General features: G+C 40.4%; 3 protein-coding genes across 3 annotated transcripts; 1 reads left to right on the top strand and 2 right to left on the bottom strand.

Moving 5' to 3' along the window:
* The first annotated feature begins 738 nt into the window (after positions 1-738).
* LOC103700941 (putative boron transporter 2) lies at positions 739-12,769 on the top strand. Its single transcript, XM_089924725.1, has 13 exons — positions 739-1,116; positions 7,678-8,381; positions 8,581-8,663; positions 8,854-9,046; positions 9,143-9,281; positions 9,703-9,868; positions 10,304-10,470; positions 10,693-10,866; positions 10,957-11,052; positions 11,124-11,261; positions 11,342-11,661; positions 11,759-12,026; positions 12,109-12,769. The coding sequence occupies exons 2-13, from the start codon at positions 8,278-8,280 to the stop codon at positions 12,409-12,411; spliced, it is 2,151 nt and encodes a 716-aa protein (XP_089780851.1). The 5' UTR covers positions 739-1,116; positions 7,678-8,277; the 3' UTR covers positions 12,412-12,769.
* LOC149752954 (protein FAR-RED IMPAIRED RESPONSE 1-like) lies at positions 4,635-7,529 on the bottom strand. Its single transcript, XM_089924724.1, has 2 exons — positions 7,374-7,529; positions 4,635-7,070 (listed from the first exon to the last, which is right to left on the bottom strand). Exon 2 carries the CDS (start codon positions 6,764-6,766, stop codon positions 5,723-5,725), a length of 1,044 nt encoding a protein of 347 aa, XP_089780850.1. The 5' UTR covers positions 6,767-7,070; positions 7,374-7,529; the 3' UTR covers positions 4,635-5,722.
* A 1,861-nt stretch (positions 12,770-14,630) lies between the features above and the next one.
* G6PD4 (glucose-6-phosphate dehydrogenase 4) lies at positions 14,631-26,107 on the bottom strand. Its single transcript, XM_008782841.6, has 12 exons — positions 25,914-26,107; positions 24,921-25,173; positions 22,275-22,537; positions 20,091-20,185; positions 18,463-18,577; positions 18,084-18,289; positions 17,778-17,886; positions 17,633-17,673; positions 16,576-16,696; positions 16,300-16,499; positions 15,173-15,373; positions 14,631-15,086 (listed from the first exon to the last, which is right to left on the bottom strand). Exons 1-12 carry the CDS (start codon positions 25,995-25,997, stop codon positions 14,849-14,851), a joined length of 1,926 nt encoding a protein of 641 aa, XP_008781063.4. The 5' UTR covers positions 25,998-26,107; the 3' UTR covers positions 14,631-14,848.
* Positions 26,108-26,592: the final 485 nt, after the last annotated feature.

Genomic DNA, 26,592 nt, shown 5'->3' with positions numbered 1-26,592 from the left:
AAAATGCAAACATGTGAGGTATACTTTCAATCCTACTCCTAGAAAATTACAACATGCAATACCTAACTCTGCAAAATGAACATGCGGTTAGAGAAGAGAAAAAAAAATTGTCACTCGAAAATTGTGCTTATATTTCTTCCAGAGAAAGCGAGTGTACATTTCATGTTACGTTCCTTTCAATCAAAAAAAAAAACATTTCATATTACATTCAATAAATAATGTCTGATTTAAGTGACCCTTACTTGCGAAATGTAAAATAAATTGATATACTTGATCTTTTTTCTTTTATATATTGAGATGTGCTGCTCTCTTGTGCTCTTTCTGAAACGTGGATATGTAAGTGTAAACTCGATGTGTGGGAATTTATTAAGCCCTGTAACATAAAAGAAAGCGCAAAGGTGCATTCATCAAAGGAAGGGAACAAGTTTTATGTTTTTTCTCCTTTTTTTTTTTGAGATAAAAGCAATTTTTGTATTAGATAAAGGGAATAAATTTTATGAATACCCCAAAATCCCTGACTGGAGGATCAATCCTTTACTGTAAAAAGATCATAATAGATCCAGGAGGATCTATGAAAAAAATATTTTAATCAATTATTTATTTCCTTAAAGTAAGTGCAAATCAGAAGCCACTAGGCCTGGGGCCTCTAGGCTATTACATCCAGCCAGCTTGACGTGGTCTGGCACGCCTCTGAAACACCTAGAAAAACAGAAAAAGTAAGCACAATTTTGCCACCCTGCATCACAAACCTATGCACATGATCAGCTGAAAGCAAATCAATAGCTTAGTTTAAACCAGCGTAGTTTCTTCTAATCATCGCCATTTCCTGTTCACTGTGGAAGGAAACAAATTATAATAACTCTTTAAGTCAAGGCCTCACTTCAATGTTTGCAAGGATGCTGTCTATCTCTTCTCTTCTTGGAAGCTTATTATCTCAATAAAATCTCTACCTGCTGTCCCTCTTCTTCTTGCTTCTTTAAGTCCTGCCACCGATCCTCCATCTTAATCTTGTGTTGGATGGCTGGCTTCTTTGTACCATCATTTCCTAAATGAAGTTGGCGGAGCTCCACTCCTCCTTTTTGCCAACCTCCCACCTTCACCCCAAAAAATAAAAGGGTGGTTCTATATACACCCCCCCTATTGCTCAGGACACCCCCCAAAAATTAAAAAAAAATTAAATACTCTCTACACCCCCCCATTTGCTAAGGACACCCCTAAAAAATTAAAAATTCCTAAATTACCCCCCACCCTCCCCACCCCCTCACCTAAATTGCTCTCTACACCCCCCAAACCCCCCCCCCCCACCCCGCTCTTCCCCTCCCCTCCCGCCGTCTCCCCCTTCTCCCTCTTGTCGCCGGTCGGTGCATTGCATCTCGCCAACGCCCAAAACCCCCCCGTTCCCCCTTCTCCCTCTCGTCGCCGGCATTCTCCCGATCTCCGACCACCTCGCCGGCTTCTCCCGGAACCACCTCCCCGGCCATCTCCCGAGCAACGAGCACCTCGCCGGCGCCTCCACGACCACCTCGAGGTAGCTCCCCCCCCCCCCCCCCCGCCTCCAGTGCTCCGTTCGGCACTGGATCGCCGAACAGAACCCTTCTGTTCGGCTGAACAGTGCCGAACAGAAGCCTTCTGTTCGGCAACCCTCAACCGAACAGAAGCCTTCTGTTCGGCTGCACAGTGCCGAACAGAAGGGTTCTGTACTCTGGCGGGACGGGGATCCATGTCTGAAAATATAGAAATTCAATGTTAGGCTATATCAAAGAAAATAATTCAATTGCATACATAAATGTTCGGCACAAAATTCAGCACGGCACGCGATTTGGCACCAGAAGCCTTCTGTTCGGCTGCACAGTGCCGAACAGAAGCCTTCTGTTCGGCTGCACAGTGCCGAACAGAAGGGTTCTGTCCGGCTCTGTGCAGCCGAACAGAATCCTTCTGTTCGGCTCTGTGCAGCCGAACAGAATCCTTCTGTTCGGCACTGTGCAGCCGAACAGAAGGCTTCTGGTGCCAAATCGCGTGCCGTGCTGAATTTTGTGCCGAATATTTATGTATGCAATTGAATTATTTTCTTTGATATAGCTTAACATTGAATTTCTATATTTTCAGACATGGATCCCCGTCCCGCCAGAGTTAGACCTACGGCGTCAGCTAGGAGACGTCGTGCTAGGATTGCTTCTCCCGAGCCTGCTCATATGCCATCGGACTCTCCTGAGTCAGAGCATGATGATATGCCCGCTAGGGGCGAAGACGATGAGTCCGTTGGACCATGTCCAGGAGGTCCAGAGGATGAGTCCGTCCTGATCAGTTTCAGGACGCATATAGCAGCTTCCATCTGGAGGCAACAGGTATTGTTTATTTGTTATAGCATTATATTTTGTTTATTGATGTTTTATAAAGTAGTAGTAATTATACATTTATATTACAGGAACGGGCTCCACTAAAGTGCATGAACCATACTGCCAAGGTTGGTGAATGGAAGTGGTGGTCTTCAAACCAACCAAATACCAGGTTCAAAGCACTATTGAGGCAGTCGGGCCTCATAGAGTTAGTACAGTGCTCTTATCGATTCACCGATAAGATTCTGATTTCGGGCTTCGTAGAGAGATGGCAGCCCGAGACGAACACCTTCCATATACCATTTGGCGAGATCACTATCACGTTGGATGATGTATCCGCCATTTTAGGGATTCCTGTCGCAGGTGCCTCAGTAGCAGTTTCTCCTGAGAGGATGAGTGATCGGGATGCTGAGGAGCTACTTGTGGAGTTGTTGGGGGTGTCAGCTGGAGACGCGCGTCAGGAGGTACTGTCATCGCGCGGTCAGTCTGTGAGGATGGAGTGGCTGAGGACTCAGTTTCACTCTGTATCTGATAGAGACAGCCAGCAGAGGATAGAGTGTGCAGCACGAGCCTATTTGTTATTTTTGTTAGGCTGCACACTCTTTGCTGATAAGAGTGGGACCAGGGTGCCTATAGCGTATCTGTGTTTACTGCGGGATCTGGATAAGGTGAGCACATATGCCTGGGGTACAGCTGCCTTAGCATATTTGTATCGGCAGTTGGGGATTGCGTCGAGGTCATCAGTGAGACAGATCAGTGGTTATATGACGCTTCTGCAGGCATGGATTTATGAGCATTTTCCAGCACTCAGTCCTCACCCGTCGCTCGAGTATACTGATGCCAGTCCCCGCGTGCACCGCTGGATGCCCGGTACTCCATCCCGTACCACGATGGACCATTTAGTGGTTCTACGTGAGTCATTGGACCTTTTGAGCATCGATGAGGTACGTATCATATTACCATTTGCTTGTGTTTGTCAGTACTTTTAATATGCGATATAGTATAAAACTGAAATGGACCTTTTGTTTTGCAGGTTATTTGGGATCCCCATCATCGGCTTCGGGGAGATCGCCCATATATTGATATCGCATTTTTTAGTGGCTCCATCAAGTGCCTTGATATCGTAGAACCCTATTATCCAGAAAGGGTTCTTAGACAGTTTGGTCGTATTCAGACCATCCCTCGAGCGCCACTAGCCCCTACGCGAGCCAACAGAGGTTCCACAGCAGGCTCGTACCGGATACATTACTCCTATATGGATCAGCTTTGGGAGCGGTGGGAGGACCACGTGCTGAGCCAGGCGAGCAGGAGCCACCCAGTTACCCGGCCATCAGACAGCGTACCGGGATACATGGAGTGGTATCTCCGTATCACGCACGTTGCAGTTTAGCCTCCTCATCTGCGCTCGAGTACTCATTCTGGAGCTAGGGGAGGTCATGATGATGCTGACATGCACCGGTGGCGTAATGCAGCTGCACTCGGTATCAGTACCGACATTGTACGGATGGGTCCCTCAGAGGCTATGTCACTAGGTGCCGGGCACCTATTTGATGCTATTTCTCAGATGCATCAGGTACTTCTGGGTGATGAGCCTGGCCCGAGTACAGCACCCTCTCATTCGGATCCAGCACCCTCTCATTCGGACGTACAGCAGTACACGCGTCGACGATGGCGTCATAGGGATTGATGATGGAGCCTTTGTAATCTTTGTAAAGCCTTTGATATTAATGAAAAATATATATTTTTGGTACATTTACGTGTAATCTTTGTAAAGCCTGGCCCGTTCTATTTTACACAAATATAACAGTGCACATAACAATCAATCGGACAATGCGAAGACAGATATTTTTTGATTTAACATACAACTAGATTCACTGACCCAAAAACAAGAAAGTGAGATGGTGCAATCAGAAGTTCTTCCCCATGATACACTTCACAAGGTCTAAGATGCGAAAATAATCATAAACAAGAGATGAATGTTTACCCTCCGAATGACATTGCAACTCTTGCAATAAATCCTTCCTAACACGCACCCAGTCATCTTCTCCAAATCCCAGTAAGTCAGCTATTGCCCTAAATCCGCAATTCCCATCAGCTTTTACATCCTTGATATGCTGGATGTATGGTCTCAAGGCAGAAGGAATAGCATCAATATAGATAATGGGCGTATGTGACTGGGCTCTAGTACGAAAAACCTACAAATAATATCAAATGATAGAAAATATGTAACAATGGCAGAAATATCCAAATAGTTATCCGTCTCAGCACTTCCCGTACCGGCACGGCACGGCACGTCCCGACATGGCCCGTATCGGCACATCTCGGCACGGCACGTACCGACATGTCCCGTATCGGCACATCTCGGCACGGCACATCCCGTATCGGCACATCTCGGCACGGCACGTCCCGACATGTCCCGTATCGGCACATCTCGGCACGGCACGTCCCGACATGTCCCGTATCGGCACATCTCGGCACGGCACGTCCCGACATGTCCCGTATCGGCACATCACATACCGGCACGGCACGGACCGTCCCGTAGACGTTGTGATACCTATTGTAAGGAAATAAATATTTGGTACTTACCTTTTGCTTGGGCCGCCTCTTTTGAATCTGAGTAGATGGATTGCGGATGGTAACTTTCTCAACACCAGGTGAATAACTATCCTGTCCAGATAGAACCAACTCAAACGCAGACGGGTCACGTCGAGTAGACGTATCAACCTTCATTGAAGCGCGCCCACGTGAACCAGTCTTCCGTTTTGCAGGCTCTAAAAGAGGTGTACTATCTGGACTTGCAATCTCTCGTAACTTCTTGATCATCTGCAATTGAGAAGCCCCATCTAACTTCTTGAATCGTAGCGCAATCAAATCTAACTCTGCATCACAACTCAACTGAATTGGCTGCACGGGGGGGGGGGGGGGGGGGGGGTAGGCAGAATATCAAGTTTCCTCCAATGAGGATCTATGCAGTCGAGAGGAATGGGCCGACCTTCCACCCTGTACCGCGCAATCTGGTGAGCACATGGTATACCATGTGTGCGTCGAATAGCGCACCCACAATTTGAATCATCAAACCCAACTGAATTGGCTCGTTTCGATTGGGCGAGGACATGATTTAACGCACTTATAGATATGAAACCTCGCAACTCTTTGAATTCAGCTGGCTTGAAGTTGTGCTGCACTACCAATAAACTCTTCTCCAATGAGGCTTTAACGGAGCTGTGCTGCAACTCAATCAATCCATTTATTCTAGTCCAAGATGACTCGAAACTTCCTTGGCTTGATCCAAGCTGCTTTTTGAGCTTTGCATGTGCACTCTCGACCCTAGTAAACAAATGAAAGTTAGATATAAGAATTGAGGCAAATTAAAATTAAATGAGTCTTTATTTGTGATACCTATTTGTCGTCACATTTCCGTAGTGCCTGCATGTATCCGTCCACGCCGCAACAAATCTTTCCTTGTATTTGCTCAGCCAAGTATCTGACACATACTGTAGTGCATCTGGATAGGTACCGAACTCTCTCTGCAGTGCACTCCAGCGATCATTATACTCGTCTTCCGTGGAGGACAGCACTAGTACATTCCAACTCATAATAAATTTATCCCATTTCTCCTTCAATTCGAAAAATTTTTTGCACTTGGCCAAAACATTCCTACTAATATGCCATCTACATAATAAATGTCTAGCAGTAGGAAATACTTTATGAATTGCATTCATCAAAGCCAAGTCTCTATCTGTAACAATCAACTCAGGCAAAACATCATCAGCTATGACACTGCGCAATCTCTCTAATGCCCAAGTATAGCTTTCTTCCCCCTCAGAATTTAAGTATACAAAAGCAACTGAAAATGTCATGTCAGTAGATGTCACCCCCACAATCTCTAAGAGCGGAAGACGATACCTATTCGTCTTGTACGTGCAATCCATTATCAACACACGGGGAAATGCACGGAACAAATCAATGCTGCCAGGGTGTGCCCAAAATAAGTCATGCACAACATCCGTATTAGTACAATTCCTATGCCACTCAATATATTTAGCCTCTGATAATTTACCTAATAGATGTTGCATTTCAGACCTCCCGGCTTTCTCTGCAACCTTAAACCGTTGACGTACATTGTAGATAGTCTTGATAGTCGTAACATTGAGGGCATCTCTTTCCTTCAATGTGGATAATATGTCCTTTGGACGAACCAAACTCTTCGACATATCCACTAACAATTCCGTCTCCTGCTCAGATAATCTCCCTGCATATGAGTGCCCCTCCAGATTCTCTGCAGCGGGATGATTGTGCACTCCACATACGACCAGTAATATCCAATCATCCGCAGTATCCAATTTCTTTCCTCTTAATGCAAAAGGGCATCCACACTTCTTTGTCCCACAGGCAGTCTTTATTCGCTTTTCTTTTTTGGTTCGGTACATCCCACCCCTCTCACAACCTAACGTAATTTTGGGTTTCTTAGAAATAGTACCTGCATCGGATGATTTGATTACAACAACAAAACCATTTCGCCTCCCAGCTTCACGACACCAATTACACAAGTCCTCTCTACTCTTGAAGATCTATACATTAAACAATTTATGTAAGTACACAGTTGTAAAAATAGCTCGCTAAACTATTACAAAATTGCACAATACATTATAATACCTCGTAAGTTGTAAATTCGCTTGTGTAATCCAGTACAAATTCTGATCCAATTATACTCGATTCGGTTGTAGCATAGCCCTACATATAAAATAATTTATCACCAAGAATTAATGAATCAGAGGATCTGTTCGGCACAAAATTCAGCACGGCACGCGATTTGGCACCAGAAGGCTTCTGTTCGGCTGCACAGTGCCGAACAGAAGCCTTCTGTTCGGCAACCCTCAACCGAGCAGAAGCCTTCTGTTCGGCTGCACAGTGCCGAACAGAAGGCTTCTGTTCGGCACTGTGCAGCCGAACAGAAGCCTTTTGTTCGGCGATCCAGTGCCGAACGGAGCACGAACCGTGAAAAAAAAAAATTTCGAAACAAGGTGGAACACGTACCTTTGCGGCCGATTCTTCGTCCCAAATCACTAGTTGCTTGTCCATGCTTCGAATGGGGCTTAAATCTCCTTCAAAGATCGCCTAAACGATGTAAATGGATCGAGGGGTTTAAGGGGGGTTTGAGGGGGGTTTTTTTTTTTCTTTTCAAAATGAAACGGAGGAGGAGGAAGGGGGGGTGTATGAGAAAATTTCAAGGGCAATATGGTAATTACACTAAAGGTTAGTTTGGGTATTTTTTTTTTGGTTTTTGGGGGGTGTCATGAGCAATAGGGGGGGTGTATATAGAACTACCCAAAATAAAAAGGCAAAACCTCCCCAAGTTGACGACAATGCCCCCCATGCATTGCCCATTTCGCTTCTCAACCCTTTTTTCACCCTTATATATTACTTGAAGCCTCCCTCCCTCTCAAGCCTTCTCATAATTCCTCTGCCTCCGTTGGTTGTAGAAATCTAATGATGTCTGAAGAGTTAGCCTCTCTTGTATCAGTTGATGCCATGCTGGTGCCCGCTTCCAATCAGCCATAGTAGTTCATATATCTGTGGGTACTGGAGCTGGTGTTGCCCTTGTGATTGAAGAGTGAAGTGTTTTTTGTGGAGAGACATCATGTAAAGTTACTTCCTTTCGGCTGTGAGTGAGAGTGTCTGTCTGGTGATTCTCTTGGAGCAAGAAGCTATCTTTCCATCTGGTTCTCATGTGTTTGTTAGCGTTCCAGGATCACTTGTACCAGTTTCCTCACTAATCTGCATAGTTCAATTGTGATGCCCAAACTATGTAATCTTGCTCCTATTCTTTTAATTGCTTTGGTTCATATTCATCCAACTATCAGAGACTAGGAATTGTGGAGTCATCCGGAGAAGTTCTTTTCTTTCTTTCTTTTCTCTCATTCTTCTTGCAAAACCAATAATGGAGGAAACTTACGTACCTCTTCGTGGAATCAAGAATGACCTGCGAGGAAGATTGATGTGCTACAAGCAAGATTGGACTGGTGGCTTCCGTGCAGGCATCAGGTTTTGATTGGTGTTCTGAATAGGCCTAGCTGTAGTCTTGTTATTTCTGACTTCCCTGAAATCATGCACTGTCTAATTTCTCCAACAATGTGCTGCAGATGATTTTAGATTTATCCTTTTCCTCAATTTCTTAATTCATTTTGTGCTTCAACCATTGATGTACCACGGTGCTGACATTTCACTGGATTCCACTGCTCAGGATTTTGGCTCCAACGACGTACATATTCTTTGCCTCTGCAATCCCAGTCATATCGTTTGGAGAACAATTGGAGAGAAACACTGGTAAGGAAATTTGTCATTTTGCTTGATGATACAGCCAGTTAACTCATTAATATTTTCGAGTTAATTTGAAGTTAGATATACTGTAGACTTGGATGATAAGCACTGCCTGAATTGCATCTTTGAGTTGGTGGAAATTCCATTCAATATGGATATGCTTCTAATCCTCGAAACTACATGTGGATTTTGGTAGATGGGATTTTAACAGCAGTTCAAACATTGGCATCGACCGCACTTTGCGGGATCACACATTCCATCGTCGGCGGTCAGCCTTTGCTGATTCTTGGAGTAGCAGAACCAACTGTGCTTATGTACACATTTATGTTTGACTTTGCAAAAGATAGAAAAGATTTGGGTCCAAAGCTTTTTCTACCATGGACTGGATGGTAAGCTTCTGAGGATTATTTTAGATAGAAGCTCATGGTTGACTTTTACATGCAAGTTAACATTGGCTTCCCTTCTTGATACTGTTGGGTTGGCAGGGTATGTGTATGGACAGCCTTCTTGCTGCTCTTGCTGGCTATTCTAGGTGCTTGCTCCCTTATCAATAGATTTACAAGGCTAGCTGGTGAGCTGTTTGGTCTTCTAATCGCGATGCTCTTTATGCAACAAGCTATTAAAGTAAGGCATCAAGTATCTTCTTTTTCTTCCTTTTTTTTTTCAAAATTATTGTGTTTGAAGATAACTAGTGGACCAAGTGCATGAAAGCATGATTTAATTCTCGCAAGCATCTTCTGAGACAAGCTGAATTTCATACATGATGACTGACAAGAATAAGAAATAGCTCTTGTAAGCAATAATTAATGGACAAGGGTTTATATTGGAAAAGAAAAAAAAAAAGGAAAAACAAAAGTTGTTGCACTGTTTGTACTTCCACACTACAAGTCTGAAATTCCAAAAAGCATGGCTGAATATTTGGGCTTCCTAAACTGTTCTCATGCATGAACTCTTTTGGATGTAAATTTGGTGTTGGTAAATCATGGTGGATATTTTCTTAACTAGTTAAACTTATTGTCACTATATTGTCGTTTGGATTCTCTAGGGGCTTGTTGATGAGTTTCGCATACCGAAAAGGGATAACCCAAATGCGTTGGAGTTCGTTCCATCCTGGAGATTTGCCAATGGAATGTTTGCTCTAGTTCTGTCCTTTGGCCTTCTCCTGACTGCCCTCAGAAGTAGGAAGGCACGGTCATGGCGATATGGAACTGGTATGTATGACATTTCAAGCCAAAAGCTTCATTTACTATGTTGTCTTCTGAATACTCGAAAACATGCTCTAATTCATCCATGATCCATAAGGAAGTTTGGAGAGCTTTGTTGTTATTTTGCATTTTGGAAATTGAAAACTTTTTCAGCACCATTAGATTCTTTTCCTTAGGAGCAAGATACACCATCTCGTGTACCGGGCCCTATATCGGTGCCTCTGTTACTATGTCGGTGCATCTAGTATAGGAGCCAGTTTGGCGTATAGAGTATTGGTATACCTCTCATACCGCATATACCGGTCCAGTAACAGCATGATACAGTACACCCCGTACCATCTACTTTGGTACAGTATGGCATACCTTGCTCGGGAGCGCCCCCGATTTCTTGAGGCTTTTCAAGTTTCAGCATAAAAAACTAAGAAGAATACACATTTGCAGGTTGGCTACGAGGTTTCACTGCAGACTATGGCGTGCCGATGATGGTTCTTGTCTGGACTGGGGTTTCTTATATACCATCTGGTAATGTTCCTACAGGGATCCCCAGACGCCTTTTCAGCCCAAATCCATGGTCCCCTGGTGCCTACGAGAACTGGACGGTCATCAAGGCATGTAAAGCTCTTTTCATCAAGTAGCTATCTCAATAAATCCTCAATATAAGCATATCTGAGTGCTTACATTTGTTCTTGAAACCTCACTTTCCTAGTAAATCATGAAGTTGTAATAACTCAAACTTGCAATATAATGCAGGGGTTTTTTTTTGGGAAATTTTTTGCGTCTTCTAGCTAAAGCATTAACAGCATGACTCGTATTTATTGTTAAAACAACAGGATATGCTGAATGTGCCCATTCTCTACATACTTGGAGCTTTCATTCCAGCTACGATGATAGCAGTCCTCTACTATTTTGACCACAGTGTAGCATCTCAACTAGCTCAGCAGAAGGAATTCAATCTGAGGAAACCACCATCTTATCATTATGATTTACTTCTTCTGGGCTTTCTGGTATGCACTACTTGCTTGCCATCATGCCAATTTGTTAAAATGGCTGCTGATCTCCAAGTCTGTGTTTTGTTTCTTGACTGTTTCACGCAGACCTTATTATGTGGCCTAATTGGAATTCCCCCATCAAATGGTGTCATCCCACAATCTCCAATGCATACCAAGAGTTTGGCCACTCTCAAGCATCAGGTTGGCTATTTGTCCTCCCTATGTTCAACTTAAGAGTGGGTGTTGTTAAGTTTCTCCTGCATTTTCTGCAGCTTCTTCGTAATAGATTAGTAGCCGCTGCACGGAAAAGTATCCACCGGAACTCAAGCCTGGGACAACTATATGGAAGCATGCAAGAAGCTTATCAGCAAATGCAAACCCCATTAATCTACCAAGCACAATCTTCTCAGGTCTCAATCTGCCTCGATTTGCAGCCATTAATTATAAAGCTCTCTCTTCCTACCCTTATGTGTGTAAGTTGTTCATGCAGGGATTAAAGGGACTAAAAGACTCAACTGTCCAAATGGTTTCGAGTATGGGATATATTGATGCTCCAGTTGACGAATCCATATTCGATGTTGAAAAGGAAATTGATGATCTTATACCTGTTGAGGTTAAAGAGCAGCGTTTGAGCAACTTGCTGCAAGCTATGATGGTTGGAGGCTGTGTTGCAGCCATGCCATTTCTTAAAAAGATTCCAACATCAGTTCTCTGGGGTTACTTTGCCTTCATGGCCATTGAGAGCCTACCCGGCAACCAATTCTGGGAAAGAATTCTGCTGCTCTTCACTGCTCCAAGCAGGAGATACAAGTAAGTCCGCCCATATATATCCCAATAAGTTACTCTTTACTCTCTGGAATAATCTGCACTTTTGAGTGGCAAATACTGATAAACTTTATTAACACAGGGTTCTTGAAGAATACCATACCACCTTTGTAGAGACTGTGCCTTTTAAGACGATTGCAATTTATACTCTTTTCCAGACCACTTACTTGCTTATGTGTTTTGGAATAACATGGATTCCCATAGCTGGGGTCCTCTTTCCCCTGCTCATCATGCTTCTAATTCCTGTGAGGCAATATGCTCTGCCCAAATTTTTCAAAGGCCTACACCTTACAGATCTAGATGCAGCAGAGTATGAAGAGTCGCCTGCTTTAGCATTTAACATGGCCGCGGTAGCTTCCATTGCTCTAATTCTGCTGGCAGGAACAATATCTAATCTGTAATTACTGATCATATAACTTCACTATCTTGCAGGAGGTTAACACAGGCATTAGACATTCATCAGCAGAGAGTGCTGAGATTCTAGATGAGATGGTCACCAGAAGCCGTGGTGAAATTAAGCGCATTAACAGTCCGAAAGTCACTAGTTCTAATGGAACACCAACCACTGATTTAAGAGGCCTTCAGAGTCCCCAGTTTTCAGAGAAAGCATATAGCCCCCGAATAGCTGAATTGCGACAGGAGCGAAATTATCGTCTCGATGGAAGAGAGACATTTAGTCCAAGGAGTGAAGCCGGACCATCAAAATTGGGAGAGAGTTCTCAGGTTCAACCTTGAGATGACAAGGAAAAGATGAATATAGTGTATGGTTGTTCTCATAGCTTTGGTCAGTCTCTTCTATGGTTATAATGTTCATACAATGTGCTTATTCCTCCCTAGTTGTGGCATGCTTTCATTTTACGTTGATAGCCTGCTATCTGTCATGTAAAACCTCCAATCTCCTCTTCACCTCCTGTGTCTAGGGCAGATCATATATTTTCATGTTCAGATGAATAGTAGGTAAGTGCTTGAGATATTAGTGCTTATCTTGAAGATGGTCATAGAAAGGGACATTGCATGACCTCTCCATCTTCTTTTTCTTAAGCTTATCTTTTTGTTATCAGAACTTTAATTATAAGCATGCTCTTTCTATCAAGCTTTGGGTCAAAAAGATGTGTAATAAACAAAACATGAGGTGAATGTCTATGGAGTGTGTTGAAACAGTTTAATACGCAGTCATCCTATTTAATGTACATTGGTAGTGCTAAATGACAATTTATATACCAGCAATCTAGCCCCTCCTTTTTGATTATTAATATAATGATTTATATATCAAGAAAGTGATTGTTAAAAGTCGATAAGTCACTTAGTAGCTCTTGTTTTTAATAAGATCTAATACGATGTAAGCTCACAAATTATAGTCTAACCTGCAAATGATATGAGAGACATTGCATTCAATGAACTAACTTAGCAAACGTATCCAGGAGTAAAATGGAGACAAAATGGAGGGAGGATCAATTAGAATCGCCGAGGAAGTATGTAGAGCCATCTGCATATATTTACATGCATTCATCTTCAAAATCAAGTTTAGAGAAGTTAGCATCACTTGGATTGTCTTCTTTCTCAAGAAGTGATCATATTGCCCACTAGGAAATGTTTATTTTTCTTTGCCTGGCAAGTTGTTGGTTCACTGTCATTCTCAAAAGAGTAAGCAAGATCCATTTAGTTTTTTTTTATTCAGAGCGATCTTGGCATCATATGACGTTAGTTTATGAAGACATATGAGTTAAAAGTTAAGATCTTAAGAAGCCTGACATCATATGTAAGCTGTCAGTACTTTTCGGCTGCATCATCGATTAAAAAATATTCAAAGCAGACATACCTAACAAATAAACTTTAGGTTAATTCGGGATTAGAGCAGCCAACCATCTAGTCAGATCTGCAAAAGAGATTATCAGCAAATACCGCTGTAGCTTTAAAAATCTTAAAGCGCCATTTGATTTCACAAAACCTTTATATGCGTAGTGCTGTGGTGGACTTGGATAGAAGGGCTCAACAGTGAGGAGGCTAATAAAAGCAGACAAATTTAGTTCAATTGTGGATTCCATTGACTCATGTAGGTTACCCCGAAAAACATCCATATTTGCACAAGGAAGATAACCATAAATTAGAGTAAGAATCTTGTTATAAAACTAGACTTTATTAAACATTTCATGTGCACCACTTTAAGCAGTAGGTTGATTGATTTGTTTGTTTTGGAATATACAAAATACTTCAAATTTTCAGTGTTTCTAACATGGATGGGCAAATGCTCCATAGAGGCTGAGCAGGCAGATTATTACTCTTCGCTACCGTTGGCATATTGAGTAAGATCCAGATTTATATAATCTGCATCAGGTGAGATTACTAGCAGTTTATCCAAATTGAATATAACGACGCTCCAAAGCAACTAAATTAACAGATAACAAATTACTGAAAATAAAATGCTTGTTTTAAGGGCTCTAAATGTTTTAAGATGCACTGCTTGTGATAAGTTGCAGATTATTTACTAAAAAAAATTACAGTCTCTGTACTCCAGAAATGCAACTAAGATGCTTCTTTGCAAATTTATACACTATAATCTCTTCTTTATATCCAGGTTTCATATTCCACCTTAGTCCAAAATCAAACTTTTTTCTCCCTTTCGGGTGCCTTAGTGCCATCCATCCACCAACTTCACACCGTCTATAATGGCTTCAATACTGGTGGATGCACTCTTGAGGATGTTTAGCATGAGATCACATTTCAGGTGTAGTGGTTTTTTTGTATACATCAAGGTTTCTCGAACTTGGAACTAAACTGAGGTTTTGCAGTCTTAACGCATGGTCTTAATTTAAGAAGCATAAGAATTTTTACAGATAATTTAGAATTTATTCAATCAGAAGAATGTAATACGTATGGATGTCTAACTGGCATAAATTGTAATCCACATAACATTACTGATGGTGAGGAGAAATACCATATTTTAGTTTCAGACGTTGGAACAAAAACACTGGATTTATGCTATGTTTATTCATAATCTGTTGCCATCAAATTATGTCATTTACATTGCACAAAGAGTGTATTTACATCTTTGGGAGAGACTAATGGTATATTGATCTCCAATTGAAGGAACTCTGCCACGGGAGTAATTTCATTTTGGTAATAGGTTTTCCTCCGAAACACATTCTCCAATACTACAGCAAATATACTAATACTAATCATCAGCCCAGCGAACTCCATGCTTGGCACCAAGATAGTAGGCACCAATAGGCCCTCTACCCCCAAACTCATAGAGCTCAGGTGCTACATTATTTTTATCAATTTCATGAAGAATTGGAGTAAGTATATTCCACGCAGCTGCCAGTTCATCACTCCTAATGAAAAGATGGTTGTCTCCATCAATCACATCCAGAAGGAGGTGTTCATAAGAATCTGGCACTTCAACATTGTACCTACAAAACCCAAATCCATTCCATTATACGTTCATGGATAAGCACATAGAATTTTAGAAATATCGAATAATGCCATTTAGTCATACTTATCCTTGTAAAGCAAGTTTAGTTCTGAAGCATCTAGCTGCAATCCAAGCCCAGGAACCTTGTTGTTGACCTTCATGAGAATGGCTTCATCAGGCTGATCACATAGGATAAGTTCATTTGTGGCAAGGTCAATATTTTGGCCAATGCGTTCACGATAGATATTGCCAGGGACGTGATGAAACTGGATACGTATCTCAACCCTTAAGGCAAATCAGAGAATCATAATTGGTATGAAGGCGATAATAAGATGATGAATATATATAAGCATTAAGCAAAAAATGAGAATTAGTCGGAATGGATTAGCAAAAACTGTAATAAACCATTATATTCTTCTAAAGGAGGATTTAACGAAAAGTTGTGAGATATATAGAGTTGATAAAAAACCAAGGAATATGATGAATTCTGTGTTAGAATGGTGCTACCTTTTTGGCAATATATCCACAAAATGGAAAGTTCCATTAAATATCCGGAGATTAGCAATAAAAATTAATCCAACAAGGTTTTGCAGTTTGCTTCTATGCTCTAAGCAGGTGCATGTGCTTTAGCTTGAAAAAAGTGACTAGAGTATCCTGCTTCCAGGAAATAAGATGGACCATGTTGCACCCACTACCATGCTTTAGTTTGTCATTACAAGTGATAAAGTTACTAGAGGATCTCGCTTAGTAACTTGCAATCGATAGTGGTTTGCATGAAGATACATAACTTTCTGCTGAGCTGTGTAAGCATGCACTATAATTCATTGCATGACTGCAAGCAAGTATTGATTAGAGTTGCTATTTTAAAAATATATCTTATAACATGCATCAGATCTTCATATACAAATATGAGTGTAGAAGTCCACATAACAAGCATACTAGAAAAGTTGGTCAGCTTTTCCATCTTAACATATAAATGAAGTTTAGCTGCTTTAAATTTCGTTACATGGTGAATCTCCAGGTGCAAAGTAAAAAAGGCGAAAAAGAATTAATGCATGAAGTAGTTGAAGCACAAAACTGAGTTGCCTTTTCCTTTTTCCTAAAACATTTTTCCAAAAATTCATTCATGCATTTTTTATGCCTTTCTGAATGTGACAGAAAACATACACGACATACAGAAATAGTATTGTAAATAGAGTGTCTCATTCTACCTGTGTTTGATGAGTCCCATCCCCGTTTTGATTAAAAATGGCACACCATCCCATCGAGCATTGTCAATGTACAGAGCAGCAGCAAAGAATGTCGGTGTCAGAGAGTTCATGTAACCATTAGCCTTGCCTGCACTAGCTTTATGCTGCCCAAGAACAACATCATCAAGGTCCAATTTCCGAATTGATCTAAGCACCTTGACCTGCATAAGAGTGTATGATCAAGTCAAGAATTGAGATAGTTATCGCAGTAATCACACAGAAAGGGAGGCATATTACCTTCTCATTTCGAATATCTTCCCCATCAAGACTGACAGGAGGTTCCATTGCAAATAAGGCAATTGTCTGGAGGATGTGACTGTGAATTATGTCTCGGATGATCCCATAGCCACCAAAGTATCTATCAAAAAAGATAATGTCAACAATTTGCTACATAAAGATAGGGCAAACAGCAGTAGAATAATGTTTAGATTTATAAAAAAATCCATCAGAGTGAATCCACCATAACTTTGAGCAATAAAATGTTATGACTTTAATACGAAACTGGATCGCATGCAAGTAACATGGTATCATACGGAAATGAAGCTTTATACACACATAATTGTAATTGCCAAAACAGAAGAGTATTGAACAAACGCCATGACAAGATCTTCATGGACTCCAGGAAATATTCATAAGGTCACTTGAACTAAAGATACAGTACTTATCTAAACTTTTGAGAATTCACGACAGCATTATATCAAGCCTCCATCAATCTGAATTGTTGGTAGTACAGTTATATATGACCCCATCAATCATGAGAAGATAAATTGTACTGAATTCCAAATGAAATGAAAGGTATAACAGTAATTTTTTTCAGACAGTTATAACCCAGTCTGTTCCACCATCAGGTAGCAATTACAGTGGCTGAGATTCTGGCTTTCTATACTAATTCATATAATTAGATCTTAATCCAGAAATGGGAGATGTAGTCATAAGCAGGTACAGTGCCTTGTCTGACACAGTTGAAGAACTATATGATATAAAAACATCAGAGATCAGAGGGCAGTCCAACATCGTGCAGGTCACTTACGTATGCACAGAAACTGAATGTGGAAATTACAATTCATGCCATATTATATACTCTTGTTTCCTTGTATGATACATCATGTTCAATTTTAAAACAAAACAATTATTTCCATTAAAAAGGAATCTATAGTGAAGAGTCTAATGCATTTGAAACTTGGCATGGATGGGCAACCTACCAAAAATAAACAAAATTACATATTTAATATATTCCATCACACATAATGGTTATTTTTTGTTTTTGGTTGCAGATGGTATGATCTATCATTACCTTCCTCGTGTTTCAATTCCACATTCTTCAGAAAAAACAACCTATAGCATGTAAACAAATTATAAACACACATTAGCAAGAGAAACAAAAAGATAATATTAAGTAAGGCCTATGACATAATTTATTAGAAAGGAACAAACCATACCTGCACATTACGTATGTAAGTTCGACTCCACAATGGCTCAAATACCAGATTAGAGAACCTCAAAACAGTAAGATTTTCAATAAGGTCCTTCCCCAAAAGATGATCTATCCTGAAACCCATATTAATGCGAATGAGGTATTACTACATGTTAACAGTACTTCAGCTCAAAGCAGCCAGGTAAATAAAGAAAATATAATAAATGACATGGGATACCATACAGCTTTGATTGCCAAATAAATTAAAAGTAAATCTCATCACACATCTATGCTTATGTATATCTATATATATAGATAAATAAATATGCACCTATAGATTTGCTTCTCTTCAAACTTGGACAGAAGAGACTGTGTCAGCTGGTATGAAGAAAACGCATCAAAGCCAAAGGGCTTCTCGATGATTATTCTGTTCCAGCCTCTTTTTGTTTGGGCACCATCAGCAAGTGAAGATGCAACATCAAGAAGTGCTTCTTGGGGAACTGAAAGGTAAAATATCCTGTTTGCTTCATGGTCACCCTGTGAAACATGAATTATTTGCCATTTGTAGCCATTTCTACAAGAGATCAGTGGCACCTCTAGTAACTTAGAAACTTTTGTACAAAAGGAAGCTGAAATTTTGGTTTTGTTTAACATGAGCAATGATGAATGTGTGGTCACAATGCCCAAGAACATGAGGCCTTAAAACTTACCTCAATCTGCTTCATCCGGAAGTCCAGTTTTGCCATCCCATCTCTGTTGTTACATCCACCATTTATATGGTATGTTCTACTGAGAAAGGCATCCAATTTGTCCCCACAATTTTCCCTGTACATTTAAATTTTTTATTCTTGGTAAAATCCTCCTAGCTACTTGAGCATGTTAAGTTAAACAATTGAATAAAAAAGACATCCCAGTGCACAAGGCTCCCACCAATGCAGCGTTTAGGGAGGGTTAGACATATGCAGCCCTACCCGTGGTAATCGGGTAGGGTCATACCAAATATGGATTAGGTTGGATACAAGATTGATAAAAAATTTGCCAACCTGAATCTAACCTGTTTATTAAATGAGACAAACATCCAAACTTGAACATGACCATTTTATTTAACAAGTAATCTAACCCGATTTACAATGGGTCAAAATAAGTTAATAGGTTAAAGTAAGGTCTGACGAACCGGCCCGTACCGGCTGGTTCGAACCGGTCCGGCCTGTAACTGGTATGCCGGAGCAGTGAAAACCGGTACGGGCCGGTTCTATGCCGGAGACGAAGAGAAGGAGAGAGGGCGCGGGGAAGAGAGGAAGGGAGGAGATCCGTGGCCGCCATCGGAGAGCCACGAAGGAGTGGCGGAGGCCGGGGGGGGAGGGGTGGCCTCCGCCGCGCCCCTGCGGGTTCCCCCACCCCCCCCGCGGGCTTCGCCGCCCCTCCGCGGCTCTCAGATGGCAACGACGGGTCTCCTCCCTCCCTCTCTTTCCCGTGCTCTCTATCCTTTTCTTCTTCTTCTCCAGCTCCGGCGGGGAAGAGCTGGCCGGTTCCAGGACGAACCGGAACCGTACCGGTCCGATAGGCGACCGATACGCCTACCGAACGTAGTACGGCAAACCTTGGGTTAAACAATTATGCATTGCCACCCTGCCCTCATGTGCAGATAGGTTGTTTCCATGTTTCAAACCCATGACACCCAAGTCACAATGAAGCAACCTTACCATTTTTTGAGTTAAACAACTGAATAAGAAAAAAGAAAACTTGAACGGCCATTGATATGACATTTTATAGGGTTACTTTTCTAATTATGTGAATAGAAAAAATCCCACATAAGTTATAATCAAAAATTTAACCATGATTAATATCAAATGAGAATTACTCATATGAATAATCAAATTTTATGTATCCCACTATTAAATTTGATATGTAAAAAAAGGCATCCTTGCGCACAGGCTCTTGCCACTCTAGGGTCTAGAGAGGGTCAGATGTACGTAGCTTATCCTTGCATGCAGAAAGGTTACTTCGATTTTTCGAACCCATGATACCCAAGTCAACCTTATTGCTATGCCAAGGCCTTCCCTCAAGAAAGTTTAAAATTTATGCAAAGAAGTTAGACATGCTCCATGCCCATCTCAGTTGTTCCATGCTGACACTTACAAAACAAAAAATACTCCATGTTGACACTGAAAAAAATAATAAGAAACAAGATATAAAAGATAAATTTTCAAGATATAATACAGAAAACAAAGGTCGCAACTCGCAACTGATAAAATCATTTGGATTAAAAATCATACAAAGTGAGACTATCAGTGCAAAACAAAAGCAATGAATTTATAATGTATCAGGAAAACCATACTGGTGATCGACTCGGCAAGTCAAAGTTGCTGCAATGATGGATCTCAGATCCTCATCAGTCAAATGTTTTCTTGAGTAGCCAAATATACCCACATCCTGCAAACAGGAAGGGAAAGGAGGCATATGAAGAGATGAAAAGGTTTAACTCAAAAGAAAGCTATACAAAGCTGCAGTAATACTAGAATATTGATTTGTTCTCCAGAACTCAACAAAAAGTCGCATCAGATATCAGTAAGTCAATATAATAATAAAAAATTAATAGCAAGTTGCATGACTAAAATGACCTGCAGTCATAATTGGAGTACAAGTTTCATCAAAATGTGCAAGTTTGTCAGCATCTGCAATCATTACTTGTTAATTCTGTCTTCTTCTCTTTCCTTAAGAAAACTGGACAACAACCAATCAATTTAGTCCTGTAATCCTATCGTAAATCTACAATGTCAATTTAGTCGGCATCTGCTGTAAGGTAAACTCTCTAAATGATTACTGTAAAATGTTAGTAGAAATATGCTGTATTAAAGTTCTGCAGGTATTAATGATATTATTTCTTATTTTTATATAACGAGGATATGAAAGATAATGTCAAAGCTAATAATGACCATTCTTCTTAATGATTATATGAGATTTTGCTTGTTATTACCATTTTACCTCTTACTTGACGTTTTCATGCTAAACTTTTATGCCTAATGATCTATTTTACAATAAGAAAAGACTATGTCGGCTACAGCTATAGCCTATAATAATGCGAAGATATATAAAATAGATTTGCAGTCAATCTATAGAATGAGTATAGCTTCATCATGTTCTCAGTGGTTCTGACATTCCATGCCACAATTCAAGGGTTCTTTGTGCCTGGAGTTGGCATCAGTGCCTCTACCAAGTAGAAGAAAGAAGAACAGGTTAGGAAGTTGGGTAATAAGGAGGGTAAATGCAGAGATCTGAATCTTAATGTAGTGGCAAAAGTTGGTAAGTAATGATGTTACAGCATAAACTCAGTGGAGCATAGGAGTAAAATGTGTTGTTGGGTGCAACAATACAACAATCCTATCCATGTTGGCCAGCAAACTAGATGACTGCACTAATAATGATTAACTCATGGTACAATGATTAGGCTAGCACTGGAATGCAAGAAATATCATGAGGCCTAAGTAAGAAGAGGGAATAAGAATTATTTGGAAAGGCCAAAAGAAGAGACTAAACCTCAAAAACATGAATCAAATTTTCAAGAGCATACAATAAATCAATTAGTAAAGTAGCTTAATGCTTTGTAATAAGATATGAAGCTCGATCCAGAGAAAACCAGAGCTTTAACCTAAGAAACTAAAGGTGATTAACTACTTTTGTATAATTTCAACTGAGGCTTAAAGCCTATAGTTTTCTGTTTTGATAGATGCCATGCAGTTGATCAATTGTCAGCAAGCCCTGCCTCAGGCCTGTAAAACCTCTGTTTTTACAAGAAGAACCTGCAATAAGCTCTGATGTTAGGAATCTTGGTTTGCTCCACAATGAATAGAGGATGAATTTTCCATATAAAGATGATTTATCAGGAGTAACAGATACTATGTTCGGAGCAGAATCATTGGCACTTCAGATTTATTATAACAGAATAGAGGAAGTCAAACTTTTAGATTAAAATGGTTACTACAATTTCTTTACGAAGGCCAGGTATGCTCCCTGGTCTTCTTAATGGTGTATATAGAAACTTATTCATGCATAACTGCTGATATCCAGTATATGTAAGTTGTAACTACCTTTCCTGCAATTACGAAGGAAATCATCAGACATGATACATTTGTCATATACTCAACCAAAAATGCCCTACAGCTTAACCTCAATTGCATTAGTACTTAATTCTATTGCTTAAATATCATTCATTTCTGAATTATTGACAAGGAAGGAAAATTTCGTGTGAATATTCTGGAAATTCTGGACTGTCTTCTTATATGTATTGATTAGCACTTAGAGTAAGATTATAAGCAGGCTTCTGTTTAAGTCTTGTCAATTGCAAGGGGCAGGACTTTATGCTAAAGCAAAATTTAAGATCAGTTGGACAGGATAAACTTAGACAATGTCCAAACAACAAAATATACTCTAAATTTTAAAAGAAACCTGAGCGCAAAGTGTCAGTTCAGAAGACATTAAGAAGTAATTCCAATGCTGACATTAAGTTAGAAATAAGTTATACCTCAGGAAGAAAGCCACTATAATACAGAGCAAATAATGCTGGAAAGACCTTGTTTCTGGCAAGTTCACCAGTAGCTCCTACAACAGCAATACAAAGAGAGGGTACTCTACCACCTAGATGGTCATAAGAAAAGGAATTCGTCTCTAGCACGGACGAGGAAGATCCTTTGGGATAATCAAGATCTTTATCTATAACAGGTTGATCATTAGAGGATGGACATTCTGTGGTTTGAGATTTTGATGGTGATGTTTCCTCGATTAAATCTGCATATTACAAAGAGACCATTTTAGAAAACACTGAGAGAGAGGAGCATAGTATGTCATTGACAAAGAAATAAAGCCAAATATTTCCAATAGTTACATCAGAACTATAAAATACAAGAGCTGCTGTATCCAAGCATTAAAAAAATATACGTTTAAGATGCCAAGAATCAATATGAGCAACCTATAGAAATAACAACCAAAACATGAATTCAAGGCTAAATAATATGAAGTTTGTTGTCATCCACATGACATGGAATGTTTAGACATGCAAATATAGTCAATAATATTCTCTCGAAACTCAAACACATAGATATTTTGGTCACGATTTTGTGCATGTTGCAAAAATTAAAGCATTGACCTCTTTCCATAAAGCATGCCTCATTCCACCATTTGTTTCAGTGAACAGCAAGGTTAGTCGAATCGGTACCAGTACCCATGCCGGCTAGCTACCAGTTCGGTATGAGGTGAACCGGGCGGTTTACCTCAGTTCAATAGACCGTGATTCAAGCCTTTTAAAGAGATGGAGGGCCCTAAACCAGTTCGCACCAGTTCCACTCTGAACCGCCCAGGCAGTTCAAGGTTGTTTAGAAAAGATTTTCAAATTTAGGGTCGAACCGACCTGGTTTTCCACTGGTTTGGTTCGGTACAGTGCGGGATAAACCGGACGGTTCAGCATACTTTGGTGAACAACCTTGCATCATTATAAGAATTTTTGTAATTCTTCTAAACATCTTAAACAAGCAATTCTTCAGCCAAGTGATTAAGAGGTTCACCTGACCTTGATGTTAAAAACCACTCCCATCACCATCCCCACCTCCATCCCCTGGCCTTTCTTCTCTCTTTGCTCCTTTTAAAGGACGTTTCTAATCTTTGCTGCAAATGACTAGACAAACTTAACTATTTCTAGGGATGCAACTTGGGTTGGGTTCAACCCGAACCCACCAACCCAACCCGCTCATTTTGGTAGGGTTAGGTTGAGCTTTTTATAGACTTGGGCTCAAAAATCCCGACCAGGCCTCAAGCAGGATTGGGTTAGAGTTGACTTTCAACATACCCAAATCCGACCCTAACACGACCAAAGAAATAAATAAATAAATAGACAAATAAATAATATTTATATTTCATATAGATTACTTATATATTTGATAATTATGTTTTTAATCTTATAAAATTATATGTAAGTGTACCATTACAAATTATGAACGATTGAGGCTTCATTTCAACAAAAATTAATTCAATAAAAATGTTCCAAGCACTTCCCCTATCTTTAAATTCCTACTTAACCCAATTGAACCTAATTAACATAGCATAACTTGACTAACGCAACCCAACCCGAATTTAGATTATAATGGGATTGGGTTGGGTAGGGTTAAAGAAATCCCAACCTGAGGCTGGGTTGGTTAGGTTAGGGTTCAGCGATATAGAGGTTGGGCTGTGTTAGAGTTTGCCCTCAACCCGACCCAACTTGCCAGAGTTGCAACCCTAACAGTTTCTATGTCAATGCCAAACAGCAAATAAAGTTTCAGAAAGACCCAAAAGTCTGTCATTCAGGGGAGATGTAAAGAGATGAAAGTTTAAGAGATTCATCTGTGAAATTGCATTAGTTTCCACATCCCAGTTTCAGAAGTTTAGCAAAGGATCTGAATGGCAAAGAAGGATTCTTTGCACCAACTGCCAACTTTAGATAACTGTTTTATGTGTCCTTGCAATTATCGATCCTCAAAACTCAGACATACAGACATCCCAAACTAATCAGACAAAAGCATCGTTTACGCTTTACATCATTGCGTTGGAATGTTATTAAAATGACGTGCTTAACTTTTCCTACCATTATTAAGCTACAGTATTAAGATTATTGTCTAAAATGTTGGAGTCCACATTCATTAAGTGACTGTTCTTGCAATGAGCCATCTTTCTCTGTTAGGTTTTGTGCAACAGTTTCTATTAATTAAAGTTGGAGTTCCCATAAGACCACGTACCAGGAACAAAATACTATAAGAGCTTTCTCAAACTTCATGTTACTTTGTAGGCATGAACAAAGTAATTCCTAAATATATGATAATAACTGTTTCGACTACTGCATGACCCGAATGATCATGTTAACAAGAAGAATTCAAAGGTATACTAATATTTTTAATTAAAAAATTCATGGCTCAGATACGTATAACAACTCAAATGTTAATTTTGATCAAAAAATGATCATAGGTCACATTTTTCTTCTGATAGAAGATTACTATTATGTGACTAAATATTCTTCAAGGGTTGCAACAAATTTGCAAAATTATTGTAATCAGCTACAAGAAGATTTTAATAAATCAAATGAGATGAAATGAATTAGCACGCCAAAATATTTAGCTGTTCATGATTTCTTAGCATTACTGACCATGCAGCAGCTCCACATTCTCAATAGGTTTCCTTTCAGATGATGACGTTGACTCAATTTCCAGTTCATCTTTTCCATGAACTTCAAGTTTCTTGATCCTCATTGCCCGTCCATGTCTCTTAATGTTGTTTTGATGCCTTGGCTTTCGAGAAATCCAAAATTTAAGCCCACAAACTCGCGGGTTGAAATTTACGGCAGAGCCATAGAGCATGCAATGGCGATCACTTGCTGAAGCAAGGCATTTTGAAGCAACCTACATAAAACCATGAGTACAAATGCCTAGATTAATCCAAAGAAATATTAGATAGATGGAGGGATAGATAGATAGATATCCAGCCTCTGTACATAATTGCATCAACATAAAAGCCGCATAGCAAATAGCTAACTTTTCCCTTAAGTACTAACATGCAGATACATTTTTTCAACCTAAGGGCAAATCTGACGGACCCAAAGACCCTTAATTATGGGAAATTATATTAAACAAGAACTCATTAGTTATTGCTATACATTTCATGCTTCATTTTTCAGTTGGTAGGTAAGATTGCGTTAATTTGACACCGAATTATCAGCAACTCCGATTATGTTCACCGCAAAAATTCGGCGAGTGTTTGCTAGGCAAGTTGTTGTACATTGTCACTCCACTAGACACAAAAAATTGTATTTGTTGACACCGGAAGGCCAATAACCCCGATTTCAATCCCACAGTTCTGGCGGCGGTTCCGGCATCATCATATCCACGCCCTCATTCAACACTGAGATATATAATCCAAACACTCTACAATAATACACTCTCAAACTCCATAGACGATTGAACAAAAAAATAATAATCAATAAACGATTTTTTTTAATTTTTTGACGAAAAAGAAGAATATTTCACGAAGACTATCAAAGTGATAAACAAGGGAACAGTTTAAGAAAGATTTTTTTTTAAAAAAAGAGAGAGATCAAGAAGAAAAGCTCGCAAAGAAAGAAGCCGGCGGCGGACAAGCTCACCCGGAGGCGGCCGGCAGCAGTTGGGAGCGGGGAAGGCCGCACAACTCGGGTGGGTGCGGCCGCGGCGGACGGCAGCGATGCCATCTCTCGAGTCGGATTCGGGATTCCTCGCCTCGTCCGGAGACGGAGACCACAGCCCGCTGTCGGGGTTTCCGCAAACGGTCCAGTCGCAGATTTTTTTCTGGGTGATTCGACGGTCGTGATCAGGAGATTGGCGACCCCGGGAGAAACCGTGGGCGTCGGCGAGATTGGAGGTTTGGGGGCCCGCAGATCCGACGTGCCTTCGGGCGTTTCGTGGAATTTGTGACCTTCTGATCCAAGTACGCCCCGGGAGCCCACCAACTCGTAACGAGGATGGGGATCACGGCCGATGGACGGCTGGTATTCGAGTGGGTCCAGAGAATAGGTGGCCCCAGGTGGGAACGAGTAATGAAGGGCAGGTACGATATAGCAAAGTTCCAGCCTAGAACACGGGTGTATTCTGGCCTTCATGCCGATTTACCATTTGATCACCCACCACACAAACCTCAAAGCAATCAGAATGATTTACCTAAAATTGCTAGCAATAGTAAATATTTGCTATTTCTATGCATGTTTATTCCATTTTTTAAAAAAGAAAAATATTTAAGTGTTGAAATGATTTCAAAATATTATTGACCTTCCAAAGTTTTCTAATAAT

The sequence above is a fragment of the Phoenix dactylifera genome, chromosome 8 (genome assembly GCF_051530095.1).
Source record: "Phoenix dactylifera cultivar Ajwa chromosome 8, Ajwa_hap1_PhDact_Kaust_v1.1, whole genome shotgun sequence".
Lineage (NCBI taxonomy): Eukaryota > Viridiplantae > Streptophyta > Magnoliopsida > Arecales > Arecaceae > Phoenix > Phoenix dactylifera.
Note: the sequence above shows the minus strand (reverse complement) of the source record. Positions and strands in the feature narration are given on the sequence as shown.